Source organism: Neoarius graeffei, chromosome 5, assembly GCF_027579695.1.
Source record: "Neoarius graeffei isolate fNeoGra1 chromosome 5, fNeoGra1.pri, whole genome shotgun sequence".
NCBI lineage: Eukaryota > Metazoa > Chordata > Actinopteri > Siluriformes > Ariidae > Neoarius > Neoarius graeffei.
This window is the reverse complement of record NC_083573.1, coordinates 8804423-8829207: the sequence shown is the minus strand read 5'-3', so window position 1 is coordinate 8829207 and position 24785 is coordinate 8804423. Positions and strand designations below refer to the sequence as shown.

Here is a 24785-nt window from a genome sequence, read left to right as displayed (position 1 = left end):
TTACAGGGTGCGCTCGTCTGGCTGCCGTCCCGGAGCGTGTCCCTGCTCGAAGGCGACATCGGTAAACTCCAGGCTGTGATACTGCCCCAGGTTCACGGGGCACGAGCGCAAAGAGCGTCCGCGCACACGCCATAAGCGCACGTTCCCCACGCCGCAGGATACCATGCTACACAACACACACACTCCGTGTGAATACGAAAGGACATACAGACATACTGCTGAAGTGTCGATGAAACATCATTCTGCGACTCTGACTGGTCGTTAGTGTTTTTATAACGGCTGAATTTAGCCGCGTACTCGTTCGAAGACATTATTGTTTCTGTCGTAACAAGAGAAAAACGTGTACAAAGTGTTTCATTTGAGTGTGGGGTAAAGTACCAGTGTGTGAGGGAGAGAATTTGTACCGTGTGTCATCGAAAAACGTCATCTCCATGGTCTGGATGTCGACGTCTGTGTGAGCTTTAGCCAGAACTGAGACTCCACCCCCTTTGAGAACGCGCTGTGTGTTCCACACCACAACTGTCTACACACACACACAGTATTCAGATTTAAAAAGACAAAAAACACCATTTATTCTCCTCTCACAACATTCCTAAGGTAGCTAGCTCAGGTGAAAACTAGGGGTGGGACATTAATTAATTTCAAACAAATTAATTCGTTAAAAATATTAACGCATTTTATCGCAGTTTGCATGCCAAACAACCCGGAACCGTTGTTAGTGCACCGTGTTATGGTGCGACAAATATACTGACGCACACAGTTCCAGTTACAGCAATGGAGCTTGAAAGCACGCCGGGTCTGCTGGACGGTAAATTTATATTCAAAAAACGACCCGATGGAACTGTTGATAAAACCACAGTTTATTGCAAACTGTGCAGAAAGGAGTTTGCTCATCACAGAAGCTCGTCAACTTTACGGTACCATTTAAATGCCAAGCATGTCACCGCGATTACTGAAACAGCTGCAGCTCGAGGTAGCAGTTCTGGTCAGCAGTGCAAACTCGAAGAAATGGCTGGATTCCAGAAGAAAACGAGCAGGGCAACGTCGGAAAATTTAACGAACACGCTGGCCAAGTGGATTGCCCTGGACTGCAGACCGCTATCGGTGGTAGAAGACAAGGGTCTACGAGATGTATGGAGCACTTGCATGTGACGTCACAGCCGATCCAGATTGTGACAGACGCCATCTTGTCGGTCAAACGCCACATTCCGCCTTCTACTTCTACCTTTTCTTCTGGAAAACCCTACTATATACAATTCTACTACAATGGCTGCGGCTACAAGCTCTCCCTACCTGTGCACGTTTTTTTATGTTTTTTGTGTGTTGTTCGTCTGTACCGGACTTCAATATCCACTACAACCGTATGGACTTACTGGACATTGGTTTCCAGCAGAAAATGACAGTTTGTAGCGATTTCCATCGCATGCACAACATTCCGGACGAGAAAAAAAACATTCCGGACAAGATAGCGAGACCAGCGGGGTCTCCGTGGATTGTTATCGGAAGCAAAGCGAAGGAGGCGGTGTCGGGAGCGGAAGCAAAAGCGAGGCTGCAGGCAGAGCCGGCCTGTTGACTAAGCTCAGAAAACAGCCACTCAAATCTCCACTGCTAAGCCTCTACCTCTCCAACGCCAGATCCATGTAAACAAGACGGACGATTTGGAATTACAGCTGGAATTACCTTATTCTATTCTATAATCGGCTGGTCAGTGCTATACTCAATACTTAAGTGACTTACCCGTCCAATGAGGATTCTTGTTTACAAGATGCCACATCTGAGTCGCTGACAAATCCTGAATTTCTGTAAAGGTAACTGTCCAGAGATTTATAGGCACGCAGTGCTTCACCACTGAACAGCGAGGGAAAGTTAATGAGGTAATTATACACGTCCGGGTATTCCGCTGGCAGTTCAAAATCCGGTCGTGAAAACTCCGTCCGGTAAGCCATAAGGGTCACTAATCTGTAGATCGTTTATTTTAGACATATATCTAGTTATCTGTTCATTAGAAAAATGAGCCGTGTAGTCCGTCGGTTGAAATTGATCCATTCTGTACACGAGTGCAGCAGTATTCAGCGGTGTTTTTGACCGACAAGATGGCGGCTGTGTACTTTCCGGTCACGTGACTGCAAGATCTCTATTGCAGATTGCGGCGTGTGATCCAGAAGGTAACAACTAAAATGGTTAATAAAATGGCACTGAAACTTTAGTCTCTTCAATTTTGGACAGGGACCTTACCTTTGTTTACGATTGCAAAATAAAATGCAATTTATTGTTAACAGCCATTAAATGAGCTTGAATCTAAAAATCATGTCTGTGTATTATTTGAACTCTTCACATATTATTTAGTTACATAAAATAAATGTTGCTTTTGGGGCAAATACGGTAGTGCGATTAATTAAGATTAATTAATTACAAAGCCTGTAATTAATGAGATTTTTTTTTTTTAATCTAGTCCCACCCCTAGTGAAAACCTTTACTTATGCCTCCTCAGAAAGTCATCACCCCTCCTCCGAGGCACCGAGGCAGACGTTTGGTCTGTCAGGCCAGATAAATATTTCTCCGTTTGTACACGGTGTTTATGTGTATGACGTGAAGCAGGACAGCACTCACAGTTTTGTTATGTCTGTCTTTGCCCACTCCACACAGAACCCCACCGCGACTGGACAAACTGGAAACACAACACAATATGTTTCTGTAAGCTGAAGCAAAACGTCTAGTGTGTGTCTGTGTGTGCACGTGTGTGTGCACGTGTGTGTGTCCGTGTGTGTGTCCGAGTACCTCAGCGAGTGTAGCGAGTGTGTGTGTGTTTGAATAATGGTTAGTGCCTCTCCTTTGCTGTAGCTCCAGAGCCGGACCAGGCAGTGCGTTCCTGTCTGAGCCGACGCCAACAGAGACGCGCTGGAGTTCAGAGCCAAAGCTGACACCTGACACACACACACAGTATAAGCGTTAATCACTCGGCGTCTGTTACACACTAACACGCTTTATGGATATATATTATTGTGGTGTGTGTGTGTGAGAGAGAGAGAGAGAGAGAGATGGTACACACTTTATCAGTGTGGCCGATGAAAAAGCGCTGTTGACCAGATGAGACTTTCATACTGATGATGATGGCGTGACATGGATACACCACCTCTTCTCCGTCACGAGCCCACACAGCCTGAGAGAGAGAGAAAAATGCCTTTCTTAAAATATGTTTATCTTAATCCTATTCGACTGAATAAATATTACTATTAAATAGGGCTGGGAATATTAACGCGTTAATCGCGATTAGATTAATGTAAATTGTGATCGCGAATATTTTTTTTAATCGCGATCAGAGTTTACCAGCATTTTCCGCACTTCTACCATCCAGATGCAGCTCCTCTGGTTGTATTAATTAAACTCATTTTCGGTTAAACGCGCTATTTCGAGTATGCTAGTCTTTTGTTCCTTCTACGCATCCGTAGGCAGCTCGAGCGGAAGCGTGTGGTTTCCATCGAGTCGTTGGCATTGGCATGGAAGGACACGCTGTTGTCTTCAGTTTAGTCCTCTTTTGTGATGGATAAGCAACGGTTTTCTGGACCTCTGAATGGTTTGTTTGAATTCAAGTTATGAAGTGCTTTGTATGGTTATTTATTTTTTTATGGTGACATTTTATTTTTGAAGAAGAGAGTGGCCTGACATTACATTGTTCATAGTCAAATCTGAAGTAGAGACAAGTGGGTCTACATGGCACTTTTTCTGATTTTTTTCTTGTGTTCATTTATTTACAATTTCTCCAAAGTAGCCAGTCATTCATTCTTAATACTTGTTTTCCTTTCTCTACACTCTTTTTGAAATAAAAAAGGCCAAAAGATAAATTCTGCTTTTGTCTCTGTCTTCATTTTATTCCAATTTAAGACACAATGGTCAGAAATACTTTGCATTGTGGGTTTAACTTTAGATTCAAACGGTCTTACTGCAAAATATCAATTTTACACATGCAAAGTAAATCAAGATTAATCGCGATTAACTATGAAATTTCTGAGATTAGTTGCGATCAAGAAAATTAATCTTTTGACAGCCCTACTATTAATATAAAAATGTAAAACCTCTGATTATAAATAACGAAGATTAAAAAAAAACCAAATACTACCTTACAATAATAATAATAATAATAATAATAATAATAGTTGGACCAGATTCATATTTTATAATGACAGGTTTAATATAATTAAAGCTAGACGGCCTTTCGATTCCAAACATCGGTGAAATTTAGTTCTCTCTGAAATTTGGTTGTTGTGATGCATGTTTACTTCTGTAATATCTCACAAAATACAGCTGGGAAGTGATTTAATTTGAGGGGATTGAAGCAAATAATGCGCACGAAATCGAGCAGTCAAGCAGACAGAGGAAGTTCCATCATTCCGTCACGAAACGAACAGCTGAGCGCTGAAATTTATTCGTTTGATCGTGCGTTTCCTTTCCTTCGTACATAACCTAACGTCTTTTCTTCTTGCTTTCTTTCCGTTACTGTCGGCGGTCTTTCACGTTTCATTCGCGCACTCGCGTCCTCCGTTTTTCTCTCCTGTTTCAAATTCGTATCCCATAATGCCTTGCGCGAACGGGGAAAGCCCAGCACGTGACGTAATGCACGATGTAGAATCTTGAATTGAAGTGAAGCAGGAAAAAATAGCAGCGAACTTCGGGCCATGTGGCCTTAAATTCATTAATTGTTCTGTTTAAAAAAAAAAAAAAAAAAAAAAAAAAACAATAAAATTGGAAGTCTGCGATTCGAATTCAGTAGCTTTCAGTCCGCGTAACAAAAATAACAGTGTCGGGGAAAATTCTTTTTATGACCTACACTTGAAAAAAATCTGAAAGGCGGTCTAGCTTTAATTTTAATTCAAACTAACAGCTACGATAATTTAAATGAAAATAGTGAGAGTAATAAATAAAAAAAAAACACATTGCATTTCATAACACACATTTATTTTTTTCGCAGTCCGGTTTCCATCAAATCCTGCGCTCTGATTGGCTGGCGAGCGGGTCCGTATCCAACAGTACGGACCCCGGTTACAGACCTCTGGCGACTCGCTCGTTCACAACAACAACAAACATAGTAGCAATTTTTGTCAACATTTCTCAGGAGAATAGCATTAATTTTACAGCATGGATAGCGATAACGACAGTGTTCACAGCGAAAGCGAGTTTTACTACCCTGAGGAAGAAGAAATAAAAGAAAACATTTCAGGAGAAAGCTAAAAACCTGTAACTGTTGCTAACGCCGAGCAAAAACATGGCTGAATCCTGAATGATTCCTATTTGTATAAATAGGGGACTACATAGGCGGCAAAATGTGTTTTTTTCCTGCCATGGAAGTGCACTTGTATACCGAGGAGGAAGCCATTTGCATTACAGCCGTGAATGAGGATTCAAAATGGCGGCTCGGCTCGGCTTTCCCTTTCGGGCGCTCTCGTTTTCTGTTAGAATTTGGTAAAGACAAAAATAAATATATTATTTACCAGCTTAAGGTCGGTCCGTATGGTGAAATACCGTGACCTCGGTCAGTATTCAGGGCCTCACTCAGTACTTTCAAGACCTCGGTCACGGTATTTCACTATACGGACCTCTCAGCTGCTAAATAATACACAATCATTAATTAATACGAAGTTATTTAAGTATTATACGTATTATTGATGACAATGTGTGTGTACTGTGTTGTCTCACTCACACATCTCACTGTTGCTCCACCAAAGCCAACGATTCTGCTCAGCTTCAGTATGGGGTCAGGGTGCAGCTTCTGTTACCACCACACACACACACACACAAAATCAGGCATATAAATAGTGCAGTACCTGTTTCTTCATCCAACTGCACGAGTTATCAAAAATATTAGAATGTTTCTATTCATAATTGTTCATAAAGGGATGCCTCTCACACTTGGCTGCTTTGCTGGTTTACTTGTAGGCAGAGGAAGCGGACGAGGAACAGCTGCGTTGACCGCCTAAACACGAAACGCACTCTTGATAAACACACATTCTGCACTTTGAAACCACAAGATGAAGGAGTGAAGGACAGTCGACCACACACACACACACACAACACTGGATCACTCACTGCCACTTCATCGCTGTCTGTTGAAGAGGCGCTGAAGTCATCATCCTCGTAGTGAGCGTACACATGTACGCTGTCTCGGTCATCACACGCCAGCCTGCCCTTCTCCTCCTCCTCCTCGCTCTGTGACCTTTGGCCTGTAGATCTGGCGCTTCGTTCGTCTCCAGACAGCGCTGTGGCAAGCTCGGGCAGGCTGGATGTGTGCAGCAGTGAGCGTTGTTTAGCATGCTACACAGAACAAAAGCGATCCGGTTCCCAATTTCCAGTTTACTAACGACATGGTGTTACATATGAGTTTCTGACAACGCGTGCAGTGTAAACAGGAAGTCGAGCTAGACTCACAGGTTTGGGTGTGGTGATCTTTTGGATGAGGGAGACACGGTCCTGCACGGGATTGCTGACGGCCCCGTTGCGGCTCTCCTCCCGAGAAGGACTTCTGTCATCCAGAGGTTCTTCTACAGAGTGTGCGAGAGAGACAAGGAGCTATGAAGAAGCGATAAGGCGCGATCTACGTCCAAATAAGCAGCGAAATACAGTATACACTCACGTGGAGTTGAGGCTTGAGTGCTCGGTCCTTTCTGTATGGAGTCAAATGGCATCTTTGTACCGTCAGAAGGAAATCTGCAAAAACGCACGTAGCGTCATGGATTAATTTTAAGAGTTTAACGAAAAACGTTCCACGGGAAGTGACTCAAAAAGAAATGCATTCGTGTTCTGCGGTTGTAAACAAAAAGCGTTCAAGAAAACGTTTTTCGACTGAGTTTTGGAACTAATTATGAATTTACGGAAAATAACATATTCACGCATGTCTTTTTTTGTCGTTGTTTTTGGCCATCATCGTGGCTGCTGCCTCACAGAGACAGGAGCCACCACGTCGCCGTGTTGTAAGAACGAGTGTAACAATAGCGCACCGCACATGCGCGTACGCATACAGGTGTTCCTACTAAAATGGCCGGCGAGTGTATAGAATTCGCTTCACTATTCGAAATAAATGGACGAGACGAAAGAAATCGCTTTCAGACATGTTTATGCAGGGAAAGCGCATTCCTATTTTAAAACATACTCCAGGTCGTCCCCCTTTCCTCGCCTTCTTCGGCCAGTGGCCTCACGTGTGACGTAGCTCTCACGCACTTCTGAGTTGTTACAGGAAATTGTCGAAAAGAGTACCGAGACCACTGAGCTCTAGCGCCGGGCCTTTTCCGGGAAATAACACTACGTTCAGACTGCAACCTGAAGCGACCCGTATCCGATTTGTTGTGAAATCCGATTTTTTTGTTAGGCCGTTCACATTACCAATTATATGAGACTTGTATGCGATCTCCAATATGAACGGAAAACGACCCAAAAGTGTCCCGCATGCGCAAATTGACACGTAGTAAGCACATCTACGTAATACGTAAACAAAAAAAAAAAAAAGCGCACTCTTCATGTTTAATGATTTCTTTTTTTGTTTGTTTGATTATCTGGTTAGTGTTAAAGTGTGAGGTCTCGTGTGTGTTTTTGTTTCTGAACTGAAATGAAAACGTGTAGCCTGGTAACGAGGGTTGACTCCTAAATGTCTCTCTAATTTCTATATAAGTGCACTACATGTTACTAGGAAGTAATGGATTTTTAAACTCTATATAGTGCACTCGAGCTTCAGTAGGCAGTCATTTGGGATACGGCCGCTGTATTACCAAACTCTTAATTCAGGCTTAATAATTTGCACATATTTATTTCGTCATATTATTAAACTTTTTCTACATTTTTATACATATTTATTTAGAGTGTTTATAGCCAGCTGAATTCTGCAACTTCTCTCAGCGCTGGCTCAAGGTGCAGAAACACCAGCGCAGTTTGCTATGGAGATGAGGCGAGACCTGGCGATGTGGTTTTTGTGGCGGCGGCTAATGAGACCGAAGGTGTCAAATCACTGGAAATTTCCAGAACAATCTTATAATCTTGTAATACAGGATGGTTTAAGTTATAAATCAGTTATAGAAACTGTTTTATTTAATCAGGCTAACAGATCAACATCCAGGTCCCTACCAAATCCACCATTAGCTTGATCAATTCTATAAAAGTCTATTTAAATTCTGAAAACTGTACAAATGTTGTTGTTTTCCACCAAAGAGGCGGGATTAGCCAACGCAGAATAGTGACGTTTGTCTCTTGTTGATGACGTGTAGGTCGCATGAATGCGACCTGTCCGGTCAGACTGCAGTCGCATGTGAAAATAACGGATATGCATCGGAATTAGGACCACATATCCAAGCGGCCTGGGTCGCATGTGAAAAAAATCAGATCTGTGTCGTTCAGATTGTTAATAACAAATCGGATACAAGTCGCATATGGGCAAAAAAATCGGATATGGGTCGTTTCAGGGTGCAGTCTGAACGTAGTCTAAGAGTTTGGGTCTTGGCTACAGCGTGTCACATGTCAGCTTCGGTTCAGAGGTTTCAGTTTCGAAAGCTGTAAGAGGTAAGAGGAGAATAATATAAAAGTACAGACACTTGGTATATTTTACTTCTGCGATTTTTAAAAACTGTTCATTTTTGGATTACGCTTCATTTTTGTGGCTCCTGCCTCATCGAGTATATATATATATATATATATATATATATATATATATATATATATATATATATATATATAAAAAATACATACATACATACTAGTGCATCTCAAAAAATTAGAATACCATGAAAAAGTTCCTTTTTTTCATAATTTAATTCAAAAAGGTAAACTTTCATATATTCTATATTCATTACATGTAAAGTGAAATATTTAAAGCCTTTTTTGTTTTAATTTTGATGATTATGGCTTATAGCTCATGAAAATCAGAAATCCAGTATCTCAAATTATTAGAATATTCCCCAAGATCAATCAAAAAAAGGAATTACAATACAGCAATGTCCAACTTCTGAAAAGTATATTCATTTATACACTCAATACTTGGTTGGGGCTCCTTTACCATGAATTACTGTATCAATGCGGTGTAGCATGGAGGTGATCAGTCTGTGGCACTGCTGAGGTGTTATTGAAGCCCAGGTTGCTTTGATACGCCTTCAGCGTATCTGTATTTTTGGGTCGGGTGTTTCATTTTCCTCTTGACAATACCTCATAGATCCTCTATGGGGTTCAGGTCAGGCAAGTTGGCTGGCCAATCAAACACAGTAATATCATGGTCAGCAAACCATTTGGTAGTAGTTTTGGCACTGTGGGTAGGTGCCAAGTCCTGCTGGAAAAGGAAATCAGAATCTCCAAAAAGCTCGTCAGCAGATGGAAGCATGAAGTGCTCTAAAATCTCCTGGTAGATGGCTGTGTTGACTTTGGACTTGATAAAATACAGTGGACCAACAACAGCAGATGACATGGCACCCCAAATCATCACAGACTGTGGAAACTTCACACTGGGCTTCAAACACCTTGGATTCTGTGCCTCTCCACTCTTCCTCCAGACTCTAGAACCGTGATTTCCAAATTAAATGCAAAATGTACTTTCATCTGAAAAGAGGACTTTGGACCACTGAGCAACAGTCCATTTCGTTCTCTCCTTAGCCCAGATGAGACACTTCTGACATTGTCTCTGGCTCAGGAGTAGCTTGATATTAGGAATGCGAAAGTTGTATCCCCTTTCTTGAAGATGTCTGTTCGTGATGGGTCTTGATACACTGACACCAGCCTCAGTCCACTCCTTGTGAAGCTCTCCCAAGTTCTTGAATCGACTTTTCTTGACAATCCTCTCAAGACTGTGGCCATCCCTGTTGCTTGCGCACCTTTTCCAGCCACCCTTTTCAGCAATGACCTTTTGTGGCTTACCCTCCTTGTGGAGGGCATCAGTGATCATCTTCTGGACAACAGTCAAGTCAGCAGTCTTCCCCATGATTGTGGTTGTGTGTACTGAACTAGACCGAGAGATACACTGTGTTCATACTGTTTTACTCAAACTCGAAATGAAATATTCTAATATTTTGAGATTTTTTTTGTTTTTGTACTGTATGCCATACTGATTAAAATAGAAAAATGCTTGAAACATTTTCGTTTATGTGTAATGAGTCTATAATATATAACATTTTCACCGTCTTAAATAACTGATGGAAAATATTGAACTTTTTCACAATATTCTAATTTTCTGAGATGCACTAGTACAGGGGTTTTCAAAAAGTGTGGGAGAGTTAACCCCGCCCTCGGAGAGCAAATAAACAACAGCGCCCCCCCCTTACAATTTTTGTTGTTGCTATACTTAATGTTCCATTCGTATTTTTAAAAAATGGTTGTTGTACACATTTTTCTTTTTTTCTTTTTCACATTTTAAACATCTGTGCTTTTTAAAACATCTTGTTTTACACATTTTAAACATCTCATAGCATCGTTAGCTAGCATCTCTTGGCAGACAACACACTGTGGCAGTGGAGCATCTTCAGATCCAGTCCATGAAAATCCAAACTTTAAATAATCGTGGTCATACTTCCTTCTTTTTCAGTCCCCCCAGGATTCCGCGGGCCTTTTTTGTGATTGTTGCAGGCTAAAATGTCTGATGTTGTGGGTTTTTTCCAAAAAAATTGCGATGAAAGTTGCAGTGTTTTTTAGGTTTTTGTTGCGATTACATTGCGGGAGGAAGTGAAAGTTGCGAGAAGTTGTTGCGATTTTCTCTTTTTGTGAATAAAATTGAGTGATATGTTAAATATTAAGTTATTACTGAAAACTATTGATTAAAAAAAAAAAAGACACTGAGAAATGGTCCTATAAACAACTTTACCAATATAAAAGATTACCAGGACTACAAAAATGCAGAAAAATAGGCTTTACTTATCCAAATGCACCTGTTGGTTCAAAAGTTAAAGTGCAGAGAACCTCACAGCACAACATGAAGTTACCTTAAAATATAATATAAATGCCTCAGCTTTCATGTAAGAAAAAAACACTATTAATACTAGTACTGTGTGCAGGCAGTCTCTCCTGAAGACTAAATTAAACAATAATTATAAACTAATAAAATAAATGGCTCAGGCTTCATAGAAGAAAAAAAAACAATTTGAACAGAATCTCACAGTATGATGCTGAAGCTGCCTAAACAATGGAAAATAAAATACCATTTTGGCAAAAATGTTGGCATCCATTAATTTCTTGTATTAAGTAAAAAAAAATCAAGTGCACACAGTCCTTCACTGTAAACATAACACACTTTCAGTAACAGAATTTAAAGACCCACTGACAACTTTTTACACCACGTAATATGTGTATTTATTGTTTTATTGCTGTATTGTGAAATAAAATATCCAAAACTCAACTTGAATAAAGGGTCGTCTTTGTAGAAAATCAAGAATTTCAGAGCCGATTTTGTGTTTTTTGCCCCGGCTTCTACAAGCGCCATGAGCCATTTGCCCGTTTTTGCCGCTAGGGCGAGTGACGTCACATCAGTGTATGTCGTTCTGGATTGCATGAAAACAAAACATGAATCAGGGAAGCTATCGAGATTGTCTGCCCTCACGTCTATTAAAGATTCTGTTTAAACAGCATAATGTCTTAAACATATGGTCCTGGTCACGTCACACTATTGGTCCCACTCCAAAAAACATCATGTCTAAGCTCCTGTTAGATCATGTTAGATACAGTAGCTACCAGAAGTTTAGGTCATATTTATGCAGAAATATCAAAAACTCTAAAGGGTTCACAAACTTTCAAAATATGCCGGATGACATCTTGTATCTATCACTCCACACATATAATCATGTATATTATCCTAACTAAATATATGAAACAAGGTATTGGCCTTTCAGTTGTTGTACATTACTGGTATTAGCTGCTTTGGCCTATTGATAAGTAATATGCAATGGTATAAGACGCATTTGTGACGTTACAACAAATTTTAAACAACATACATGTATTGAATAACAACACATAGCGACGTACCCTGGCTCGTTCTCTTTTGGCAAAGGCACCACCGGACTTTCGCTTTTTGACCGCCCCTTCGGGGGGTCTGCTGTCATCGGTTTCTCTTTTGACAGATTGATTCGGCCCGGGCCTGTCAAACAACGTCGGCACAGCTGACTCCTCCAACACCAGTGGATAAGTTGGATCAAACGTTCTTCGAGTTCTGGACGACAAAGTGAAACCGTGCTCCTCGAAATGTGCTGAACAGAGACGTGACCATTTTGTTGACTTCCAGTTCGCACGTGTTTTGGAAACGTTTCTTTCCCACTCTTTTGCTATTTCAGGGTGTTTTTTCCAAGGAAAGGAATGGAGTTTCACTCCTGCCGACGTGGTGTTAGAACACCCGTAAGCCACACATATATTCCCTTTTCGGTTAGACGCCATTTAACTTTTTCACGCAAGGAAATCACAACAAAACCACAGCTCAATATCACAAGACTTGTGAGAACTGAACCAACATAGTGACTTGTAAACAAAAACGACACACTGATGTGACGTCACTTCCGGCATCTCTGAATGAGCCCAGTTCATATCCAGGTCAATCTCCCTGCGCGAAATTTAAAATTACTTCTGATGTTTAAAACGGACAGTTAAACCAAGAATTAAAACCAGAATTTATCTTTGGAGTCATATATTGTTTAAAAATTAATACGAAATGATTGTCAGTGGGTCTTTTAGCCTACATAAACACTGACTCGCACATCATGCAATGTTGCCAGATACTGCTGACGTTTTCCAGTCGAAAATATGTTCAAAACCCGCCAAAATGCACTTGAAACCGCCCAATCTGGCAACACTGCGCGCATGCTGCTTCTCTTGAATGTATACACGGAAGTAAGGCGGAAGGTAGTTTGTCGACGTCACCTCAAGACGACGCCAACGATTGGTCAAATTTGCGGGAAAGTTGCGGTGATTGGATATAATTGCAACACCGCCCTGAATTCGCAGGGATTGGTTGAATTTGCGCTGAAGTTGCAAATCGCAACATCCTGGAGGCTCTGTTTTTTTGCTTGGCCCAGACTCTGTCTCCTCACTCACTGTAGCTTTAGGTACTAAAATTCGATCCATTTTGTCTCTGGTAAAGGCTAGCTGAAGTTCGCTAAATGTCCGCAATAGTAACTTATTCTGGTTTATTTTTCCTCACGTTGCGCCCCCCCGAAGAACTCTGGCGCCCCCCGGGGGTGTGTGTGTGCACCCCACACTTTGAAAAGCCCTGCACTAGTATATGCTATATTTACTGTATGGACATGGGATCAGAAAGCAATTTTATTTATCAGCAGTAGCCATATGGACCCACAGGGCACCTATTTTTTTTTTTATTTGTCTTTAATAGCAGAAGCTGAGCTGTCTACGCTTCTGCATTTTTAATATGGGGACACCATAAGCAACAAAATACAGACTTTTAGACCAGACTGATCAGAAGGTGCTGATACGTTTTCTAATATTTTATCATTCTTAGGGATTTGAACAGAGGACGCTCGGACTTCAAAAAGTGCAGAACTGTTGCACTCTGTAAGGAGGAGATGTTTACGAATAATTATGGAAGGAGTCTCCAGTGTCGGCACTTTGTAAAGCTGGAGCTTTAAGTTTTCCAACATTTTGGACTGAGGGCTTTTTGGTTACTCTTCTGGTAACATGACAACTTCAAGAGAGAGAAAATAATGCAAGGTGAGGATGGTGAGGTCAAGGCTGTTTATACTGAATGAAGTTATTTCATAACATCCTATTGCAGCACGGGAAGGTGTGTGGTGTACCTGATGGAATCATAGAGCTGGTGCCAGCTGCTGCCTTTTGGCACCGGAAAGCACATGTCTCTGGGCATTGGAGCCGTGCCCTCGGGCAGCATCACTCCCGCCTGCCGGAACTCAGAAAACGACAGACCTATAGTCACAAAGCATGATTAAAACAGAGACAAACAACCGTATTGTTTTGTGTACTGGTTTTAACGTGAATATGAGCGTGTACCAGGGTCCAGCAGCAGGTCGCTGGTGACAATGTTTTTAATGGCCATGTTGGCACACAGTTTGACGCTCTTCAAATGGCTGTGCGTTCTGTTCAGGTAGACGGAAAGCACGTGACGCAGGTCCATCATCAGGCACGTCCAGCGCACACCCACTGGGGCCGGACCCACCAGACCTTAAAACGCAGACAGCCATGTTAGGACCCGTTATATTCAAGATACATTTATGGTGAGCCAGCCAGGAGTACATAATCAAAGCCAGCCTAAAAAGGGTATACATAATAAGATATCCGACGACTTTAAGACGCAAAGAAGTCCGTCATTTGCCTGACTATCTGTCTGAGATTTCTGGTGAGCTCGCCGGGAATGAACATTGAAAAGCTTAAAAGGATCTGCATAAGAACGCACCCAAAGATTTTAACTCGGAACAAATAGTATTATCATTCGAATTATTTTTTTTTACGCCATTTTGATTGGCTGAGCGAACTGCAAACGACTGCCGACAAATAACGGTCCGCTCGTGCGCATTACGGTGGAAAGCCATTTTGCTGCAAATAATGGTCTAACTCGTGCGCAGTGATGCACTTTTGGATTTTAAGTTCTATGAGATGTAAATAAAACAGCGATTGCATCCGATTTCTTTATCATCATTTGACTCATCACGCAAACTTTATAATCAGTGGGTTGTTTTTTTTTTTTACAAAATGAATGATAAAACAATTCTTGAACTCTGTTTTCACAAAATACATATATACATATACAGAGCCTAATCTAGGGCGCGTAATACGCGATAATACGCGGTTTTTATCTGTCTGTCACACATCCACTTTTTAGGTGCGAGAGTGATATCGCGTATCTATTCATTTTGTCGCGCATTTATAAGTAGAGAGCGTGTAGTCGCGTTTTACTGAATCTTGTGCGTATCAATTTGTCAGCACCAGCTAGCAAGCACTGCGGTAAATATAGCGTTGTTTACACACCAATCGGAAAATATCGGAAAGGACCGAAGTATTCCGAATGGTTTATTTAGCGGGTAAAACAGTTTTGTGAACTATTACATCATTGGCCACTGAACCGGAAGACAGTGTATCTCAACCAATTGTGTGAAGTGTTTTAAAAATACCCAAAAGCACATGGCATATCGTTCTGTCTCATCCAAACATAACATTCAGAGCCTCCAGGATTTCGTGATTTGCAACATCAACGCAAATTCAACCAATCCCTGCGAATTCAGGGCGGTGCTGCAATTCTATCCAATCACCGCAACTTTCCCGCAAATTTGACCAATCGTTGGCGTCGTCTTGCGATGACGTCGACAAACTACCTTCCGCCTTACTTCCGTGTATACATTCAAGAGAAGCAGCATGCGCGCAGTGTTGCTAGATTGGGCGGTTTTAAGTGCATTTTGGCGGGTTTTGAACATATTTAGGCTGGAAAACATCAGCAGTATCTGGCAACATTGCATGAATAGGCTTAAATTCTGTTACTGAAAGTGTGTTATATTTACAGTGAAGCACTGTGTGCACTTTATTTTTTTTTTACTTAAAAATTAATGGATGCCAACATTTTTGCCAAAATGGTATTTTATTTTCCATTGTTTAGGCAGCTTCAGCATCATACTGTGAGATTCTGTTCAAATTGTTTTTTTTTTCTTCTATGAAGCCTGAGCCATTTATTTTATGAGTTTATAATTATTGTTTAATTTAGTCTTCAGGAGAGACTGCCTGCACACAGTACTAGTATTAATAGTTTTTTTCTTACATGAAAGCTGAGGCATTTATATTATATTTGAAGGTAACTTCATGTTGTGCTGTGAGGTTCTCTGCACTTTAACTTTTGAACCAACAGGAGCATTTGGATAAGTAAAGCCTATTTTTCTGCATTTTTGTAGTCCTGGTAATCTTACACATTCTACATGATTGCTAGTTTTTTTTTTTTTTAGTAATTTGTTTAATTTTTCTTGTTGAAAGTTCAATTTAGTATTATGTTAATGATATTCTAAAAGTAAAGATTAATAAAACTGTTCTGTTTATAGATGTACTCTTGAAAATATCTACCAATGTATTACTTATTTTTCTGTCCCCACTAACTGGAACAAATGAGGGATATTTTTACCCATGTTAATATTTTCTGTCCCGTTTCTACAGCTAGTGAGGGATCTGTCCCCTATTTTCAAATTCCTAGATTAGGCTCTGCATATATATGTTTTTAAGCAGCTGGGAGGTCCGTATGGTGAAATACCGTGACCGAGGTCTTGAAAGTACTGAGCGAGGCCCTCTGGGCCGAGGTCAGTATTCAAGGCCGAGGTCACGGTATTTCACCATACGGACCGACCTTAAGCTGGCAAATAATATATATATTTTTTTCTTTACCAAATTCTAACAGAAAACGAGAGCGCCCGAAAGGGAAAACCGAGCCGAGCCGCCATTTTGAATCCTCATTCACGGCTGTAATGCAAATGGCTTCCTCCTCGATATACAAGTGCACTTCCATGGGAGGAAAAAAAACTACATTTTGCCGCCTATGTAGTCCCCTATTTATACAAATAGGAGTCATTCAGGATTCAGCCATGTTTTTGCTCGGCATTAGCAACAGTTACAGGTTTTTAGCTTTCTCCTGAAATGTTTTCTTTTATTTCTTCTTCCTCAGGGTAGTAAAACTCGCTTTCGCTGTGAAGACTGTCGTTATCGCTATCCATGATGCAAAATTAATGCTATTCTCCTGAGAAATGCTGGCAAAAATAAATCTTATAGAAAAGATAAATATTGACAAAAATTGCTACTATGTTTGTTGTTGTTGTGAACGAACGAGTCGCCAGAGGTCTGTACCCGGGGTCCGTACCGTAGGATACGGACCCGCTCGCCAGCCAATCAGAGCGCAGGATTTGATGAAAACCGCACTGCGAAAAAAAATATGATTTATTAGTGTCTCGCAAGCAATTATTCGCCGCTTGCTTGCCACTAACAAACCGCAATATTTTGCTCAGCCTTGCTCAATAGTTGCTTATCATCTGCCTTATAATCAGACTGTTACATTTGTGGCGAGCCAGCCAGGAGCGACCATTAAAAACCAGCCTGAAAGGGTCTGCATAGCAACACACAGAAGGTGTTTAAGGTGACCAAGAAGACTATTATCAGCATTATGTGCCTGGAACACTTCTGGTGAGCCAGCAAGGAGTGAATACTAATAATCAATGTAAAAAAGGTCCACATAAGAATACACTCAAGGTCTTTAATGTACAGCGCCGTCCACAATTATTGGCACCCCTGGTTAAGATGTGTTAAAAGCCTTAAAATAAATTCAATTTTTTATTGTAGAAACAATCTCTCACTGAAAATTGTAGAAAAATGTAACCCCTAACTCAAGTGAATTTAAAAAAAAAAAAATCCCTGACTAAGAAATATTTTTCATAAAATCACCTGTTCCACAACTATTGGCACCCATAGTTCCTAGAAAATAAATGTAATTGAAGCATTTCTATCATTTCTACTATAGTTTAAAAAGTTGATCAGAGTATCGAGGAACCTTTAATTAGTAATTCATCACATCCTGTTTCCCTGGGGCCGCATTACAGAAAGTTCCTAACTTGAGAATCTCATCTTATCTGTCTAGTTCCCGTGGCAACGGCACTTTAGGATCATATTTAGGAAAAGGCTATTACAGAACAGCCGTTCCTAACTCTGTTGTCCTATCCTATCTCAAGTTAAGAAAAGTGTATTACAGAAGCATCCTAACTTCTAAAAAAACTAAAAAATTCTTAAAATACCCGTCCTAACTTTAGGATATCCCCACCGCTGTCCTAACTGTCATTTTTACAGTATAAATCAGCTAGTAGTCTACTATTAGACAGAATGGCAGGTATTTTGCTTTTGAGGCGACAACAACGTAACCGGAATTTGTTTATTGAAAGGCAGTTGGTAGACCAAAACGACGTTTTAAGGTTTGATGACAAAACTTTGATAAATCGCTACCGGTTACCCCGATGATCATACAGTTAGCTGATAAACTGCGGCCAGATTTAGAGAGGCTGACTCGTCGACATGGGGCTCTCCCGGTTATAACGTTTCAATTTCATCCGGTTTAAAATTTAAAGCCCGTCGTTGTTTGTCCATACTGTTTACGTCTCTTGCTGTCTCGTGTCAAGTCGTCACTTGTAGTAGGGTACTGTTTCTGTTGTAGCAGCTAGCCAGAGATCACTGGACGTTACTTCATGAGACACAGTGTAGCTTTCGTTGCTAGGTAACAGACATTAAAGGCGATCATAGATGTTTCGATCGGTTATTTAGGAATCCTAACTCGAGATAAGATAAGAATCCTAAATGAAGTTAGGATTTGCTTCTGTAATACCAAACTGAAAAGAATCCTATCTCACAGCTGTCCCATCTTAACTTTTGACTTAAGATAGGAACTTTCTGTAATGCCGTCCCTGGGGTAGACAAGAGAACACACCGTTCAAGTAAGGCAGATGTGTGTCGACCTTCATAAGTCAGGCAACGGCTACAAGAAAATAGCCGCTCGCCTACGCCGGCCCGTATCTACAGTCAGAGGAATCATCACGAAGTTTAAAACAACTGGAACAGTCGCAAACAAGTCTGGACGAGGATGCAAGTTTATCTTGCCACCACGCACAGTGAGCAGGATGGGAAGAGAAGTAAAAAGTTCTCCAAAGCTCACTGTTAGAGAATTGCATCAAAGAGTAGCATCTTGGGGTCACAAAGTCTCCATAACAACCATCAGGCGCCATCTACATGCCAACAAGCTGTTTGGGAAGCGTGCACGGAAAAAGCCTTTTCTCACAAGCATAAACGTAAATGTCCGGCGTTCGCTAAGCGGTACTGGGACCGTGTGTTTTGGTCAGATGAGACCAAGATAGAGCTTTTTGGCAACATACACTAATGCATCACAAAAGATGAGTATGCGGAAAAGCACCTTCATGCCCACTGTGAAGTACGGCGGAGGATCGGTGATGCTGTGGGCCTGTTTCTCTTCCAAAGCATGGATGCAAACGGCGCGCCTTTTGGCGGATGCCGCCTTTTTCACGGCTGTCTGGGGGACTTGTGTGAATCGTGCAGATCCGATGAGTTTTTTTTTTTTTTTTGGGGGGGGGGCGTTGGAGTGTCTGATTATAATTTCATCAAAGTAAATTCTGTATTAAAATTACTAAATAAGCAAATGCCGTTACAGTCCATGAAACAGGAAGTATAAGTATGAGAAGAAAACAGTAAATCAGAAAGCTGCGCACGTAAAGCCAATTGGCTGCGCGCCATTATCTGCTGCTGGCTGCACTTCACTGCACGCGCAAGGATTTCCATCAGTCCAACGTAAGTTACGTAATTGGCTTTACGTGCGCAGCTTTCTGGTTTACTGTTTTCTTCTCATACTTATACTTCCTATGTTTCATGGACTGTAACGGCATTTGCTTATTTAGTAATTTTAATACAGAATTTACTTTGATGAAATTATAAATCAGTAGGGCTGTAACGATATGCGTATCGAAATCGCGATACGCAGAGCCACGATCCGTATCGCGATACAAGAAGGCAGAATCGCGGTACACCCTTTCAAACTTCTCCTCAGCCCAAAAACAGAGGCGCTTCCAAACTTCAATTTATGAATACTTTACTTTTTATTTAAATTACATTTTAAACTTACTTAAATTACTTTTATTTTTTTATATCTATTAGTAAGTCGTTTTTTCGCCGACCTGCGACAATCTTCTGCGAGTCACGCAACGTCCACACTCGCCACTGGCAGAGCATTCATTTCTTTTAAGCGGTCGCCATTCTGGTTGCGACGCGGGGAGCGAATCTGTAAACAAGCAGCTCATTGGCTGGCTAGGTGTGCCACAAGCCAATCACAATCACCTGACCGGAAAGGCATGCAGTGTTGCCAGATTGGACGGGTTTAGGTGCTTTTTGGCTGGTTTTGAACATATTTTGGGGTGGAAAACGTTAGCGATATCTGGCAACACTGAAGGCATGTCTGCTTGGGCGGAAGCCTTCTGCGGCAGTTACATTTTGACACGCGAGCAATGTTTCACCATAAAAATTCCGTAATTTCCATCTGTTTTCCGCGATCACAGAAAATCATTGGCCCTATGAGAGTGAGACAGTGAGAGAGCCACCCCCCCAAAAAAAATCTTAACGGATTTACACGATTTGGAAAAATGACTTTCAGAACCGAAAAAAACAGAGCTTCCGGCTCAACAGTATTATTTTGAGAAATAAAACAATCTTTGGATATACATTTGTTCATTTTTGCATACATATTACTCATTCTCTGCAGCGGTCTGAATTATTTATTAAATAATTAATGTAAGTAAGTAAATGTTAATAAGTCAAATTTACTACTTTAAAAAAACATTTTTTTTTAAAAATCGTGGGCGTATCAAATCGTGGGTCAAAAATCGCGATACGAATCAAATCGCGAGTTGGGTGTATCGTTACAGCCCTAATAATCAGACACTCCAACGCCCCTCGCCCCCCCCCAAAAAAAACCCTCATCGGATCTGCACGATTCACACAAGTCCCCCAGACAGCTGTGAAAAGGGCGGCATCCGCCAAAAGGTGCGCCGTTTGCATCCATGCAAAGGCCCCGGGAACCTTGTTAGGGTGCATGGCATCATGAACTCTAATGCTGTGTTCACACTTATACCGGTACGAAAGTGGTATAACTGTATTGATACAAAGTATACCGGTACAGTTTAGTGCATCTGTCCACACTAGCGAGAAATGTTTGCGGTTTTCTTTCACGGTAGTTGAAATGCGCGTGCGCGAAATGTTTCCGTGGTTACCGAGTAACTTCCTTCCGAGAATATATGGCATCTGTTAGTTCAAGATCTCGAGAAAACAATTAGTCCGTGATCTCGAGAAAACAAAACAATTATTTCATGATCTCAGCTGGATCACTGTATCTCCGTCGGCAGAGACGAAGCCGGGCCAGTCTTCTGCGGAGGTGCCGCAGACTAATTTTGAAATTATCCCTTATTAAAAGACTTAATGCAATCTCTCCCTGTGTCAACCCCTGATCAAAGTATAGATAGTTTTCACTGACATCACGGCATTCCGGGGAACGCCCCCCAGCCGCCATCTTGAGGGGCAAACAAAACGGATCATCGCCACTACCGGCTACGTTATCTCGGACGAATTTATGAAGTTATATAGTCAGTTTTCTAAAATAAAGATCAATGTTGGCAAAATCAAGCAAACAGAAGTATATAGATACATTGGACGACATCTCACGACAACGGTATGCAGCCAAACTGGCCTTGATTGGGGGAATTGACCCCTACGAAGTGGACAAAGATGCATTTTCAAGTGACTATGCAGGGCTGCCAAAGCCTGAAACTGCCAAAGCCTGCTCCAAAGCCTGAAACTGATTTCATCAAACTTTAAAGGCTGTCTGATATATACAACTTTATATATTCACAGCGCGCCTTTTGGCGGATGCCGCCTGATCACGCAGATCCGATTTTTTTTTTTAGGGGGGGCGTTGGAGTGTCTGATTATAATTTCAAAGTAAATTCTGTATTAAAATTACTAAATAAGCAAATCCGTTACAGTCCATTAAACGGGAAGTATAAGGATGAGAAAAAAAACAGTTTAAATCGGAAAGCTGCGCACATTTACGCAGTCCTGCACGCCGCCCGGGCTGCACAAATGTGCGCAGCTTTCCGATTTAAACTGTTTTTTTTCTCATCCTTATACTTCCTGTTTCATGGACTGTAACGGCATTTGCTTATTTAGTAATTTTAATACAGAATTTACTTTGAAATTATAATCAGACACTCCAACGCCCCCCCTCCCCCCCCCAAAAAAAATCGGATCTGCGCGATTCAGCCGGCATCCACCAAAAGGCGCGCTGTTTGCATCCCAAACACAAATCAAATCATACAGAATAGACCTAAAATGTTTTTCAAAAATGACCCTTGCGTGAGTGAAGTGACAAGTTTCAAATAGAAATGTGACAAACGAGCGATATTAAGTGTACATTACAATGTAAACGTACACTCGGCGGTTCCAGTTAGGCATCCTCCAGAGATTGTTCACATGATGTTTTGGTTTCCAAAAACAAACTTAAACACAATTGATTGTTTATTCAAACAACTTACCACTTATAAAATGATCGGAGCAGACTTTGCTGTGTTTGGAAGGCTGATAATCCTTGCGGTTGATTCTCGCAAGCCATAGATTTCTCCTTTGTATGCTGAGTTTCTTTGTTTGCTCGCCTTCGTGCTCCCGTACAGTGGGAATTCCATAAAAGCTCCGGTTGACGTCATCATCTGACCTATTACGACAGCCATGAATACAACAGGTGTGCACCATTGCTAGCTTTAAATAGCCTGCTTGGGTTCTTTTGAAGACTTTGTACTCGTGCGTTACAATGTGTGCTCAGTCACCCGTACGGTAAGCTTGACCTGCAAGATGGCCGCCACTAGGGAATCCCCGACTCTGTGACGTCATGTGAAAACTATCTATTGCCTTATTAGGTGATCGATTATTCCAGACTTTCTAATGACCAAAGTTGCGTCTATACAGAATGAGAAATAGCCCCAAAGTCAGCATATCCCAAGTCTCTTGGCGCACCTGAATGCACCATTTCTCAGCTGTTTACTCAAGATCATGAAATAATTGTTTTGTTTTCTCGAGATCATGGAATAATTGTTTTGTTTTCTCGAGATCTCGAAATAACGGTTTTGTTTTCTCGAGATCTCGAATTAGTTGTGTTGTTTTCTCGAGATCCTGAATTAATTATGTCGTTATCTTGGGATAACAAGGTGAATAAAAAAAAAAAGATTATATGAAGGGCCTCTCTCAGCTTCCGTACGGATGAAACAACGTGTGTGCTTTTTATCATCAATGTACAGTCTGTATTTCTGGTGGTCATTTACACTACGTTCACACTGCAGGCTGAAGTGACTCAAATCCGATTTTTTCGCCCATATGTGACCTGTATCCGATCTTTTATTGACAATATGAACGACACAGATCCGATTTTTTCAAATCCGACCCAGGCTGTTTGGATATGTGGTCCTAATTCCGATTCCTATCCGATCTTTTCATATGCGACTTCAGTCTGAACCGCCAGGTCGCATTCATCCGACTTACACGTCATCAACAAGCCACAAACGTCACTATTCTGCGCTGAAGTAGGCGGCAGGTCTCTCAAAAAAAGTTACAACAACATGGCTTTGATGTTCCTTTGAACGGAGGTTGCAGTCACTACCCCGCAGAACGCCTGAGCCAAAACCCTTGCCCTCTTCCTTCTCAACCTCCTCCTTAACATCAGGCTATTGTGCATGTTCTGGCTCCGTCGCAACAACTGCATCATCGCCAGGTACTCCATGCTGGCTACTGTCATTCACAGGAAACTTTAGGTTACTTCCGTAAACACTGGCCATGCTCACTGCGTGTGACGTCGTCGTATCCTGCAATGCGCATGCGGAACACTTTTAGGTCGCTTTTCGTTCATACTGAGGATCACATACAAGTCGCATATATTTGTTAATGTGAACGACCTCACAAAAAAATCGGATGTCACAAAAAAATCGGAATTGAGCATTAAGCCTTGCAGTGTGAACGTAGTGTTTTTCAGTCGAATCGTATAAAGCGCGCGAGGCAGTTGAGAAAGAAACAAATGAATCTCCGTTCTTCACTATTTTATTCAGTGAAGACATCGATTGAGGTGTGTGACTTTGCACATGCGCATTATATTCGTATCGATACAGAGCCGCTTCACTTGTCCACACTACAGCGAAGCGCTACAGTACCGATACTGTACCAGTATGAAACCCATACATTTGTGGGTTTCGTACCGATACAGTTATACCGCTACAGTACCGGTATAGTTGCTAGTGTGGACAGGTGTTGCGGTACAAAAGTAGTTTCGTATCGGTACAAAATCCCTAGTGTGGACAGGGTATAAAATACCAGGACATTTTAAATCAAAATCTGGTGGCCTCTGCCTGAAAGCTGAAGATGGGTCGTCACTGGATCTTTCAACAAAATAACGACCCTAAACATGTGGCCAAATCTACACAAAAATGGTTCACCAGACACAAAATCAAGCTCCTCCCATGGCCATCTCAGTCCCCAGACCTCAACCCAATTGAAAACCTGTGGGGTGAGCTGAAGAGGAGAGTGCATCCGAAAGGGCCCAGGATGATTTAGAGAGATTGTGCAAAGAGGAATGGTCGCATATCCCTCTCTCTCTCTCTGTATTCTCCCATCTTGTGAAATGTTACAGGAGAAAAGTGGTGTCTTGTTGGTAAAAGAGGGCTGTACAAAGTATTAACATCAGGGGTGCCAATAATTGTGGCACACATGATTTCATGTAAAATAATTATTTCTTAATGTGGGATTTTTTTCCCACTGAATAAACGCACTTGAATTAAAGGTTGGATTTCTCTCTTTTTTTGCATTGTTGTCCTATATTTTTTTTTTTTAAAAACCGAAGAACATATCTTAACCAGGGGTGCCAATAATTGTGGAGGGCGCTGTAGCGAACAACGTTCTTATCTGCCTTATCGTATGAACGTTACGTTTCTGGTGAGCCGGCAAGGAGTGAACATTGAAAACTCGTCTTTAATGTGTCTGCATAAAGGCCAATTTATGCTGGCAACCCAGTCCTCGCAGACGGTGTCGCAGATAGCGTCTGTGTAGCCCCCCCACCTTCGCAGACGCTCTGCGCGCACCTCCCAAAAATTGTGACCACCGCAGAAGCCTCGCAGACAGCGTCGCAGACAAGAGGGCTCTGATTGGTCCACTCTACATCCGCTGTACACGCACTTCCGCTTCCCTACTTTCCCGGTTTGTTTGGTTTTCACGACCGG

At 41.5% G+C, this 24785-nt stretch overlaps 1 protein-coding gene across 3 annotated transcripts in view; it reads right to left on the bottom strand.

Annotated features, from left to right (window-relative positions):
* Nucleotides 1–24785, bottom strand: part of wdr90 (WD repeat domain 90) — a 59199-nt gene that overhangs the window by 22122 nt on the left and 12292 nt on the right. For 2 of the 3 annotated variants that reach the window (XM_060921148.1, XM_060921149.1), the window contains exons 5-16: nucleotides 13960–14130; nucleotides 13749–13875; nucleotides 6626–6699; nucleotides 6421–6533; nucleotides 6082–6306; nucleotides 5903–5968; nucleotides 5696–5764; nucleotides 3050–3160; nucleotides 2779–2924; nucleotides 2611–2668; nucleotides 405–523; nucleotides 5–166 (exon numbers count right to left, since the gene is read on the bottom strand). In XM_060921148.1, the coding sequence (XP_060777131.1) occupies nucleotides 5–166; nucleotides 405–523; nucleotides 2611–2668; nucleotides 2779–2924; nucleotides 3050–3160; nucleotides 5696–5764; nucleotides 5903–5968; nucleotides 6082–6306; nucleotides 6421–6533; nucleotides 6626–6699; nucleotides 13749–13875; nucleotides 13960–14130 (1441 nt within the window). The remainder of the gene's footprint in view (nucleotides 1–4; nucleotides 167–404; nucleotides 524–2610; nucleotides 2669–2778; nucleotides 2925–3049; nucleotides 3161–5695; nucleotides 5765–5902; nucleotides 5969–6081; nucleotides 6307–6420; nucleotides 6534–6625; nucleotides 6700–13748; nucleotides 13876–13959; nucleotides 14131–24785) is intronic. The other variant, XM_060921150.1, reaches the window with a different exon arrangement.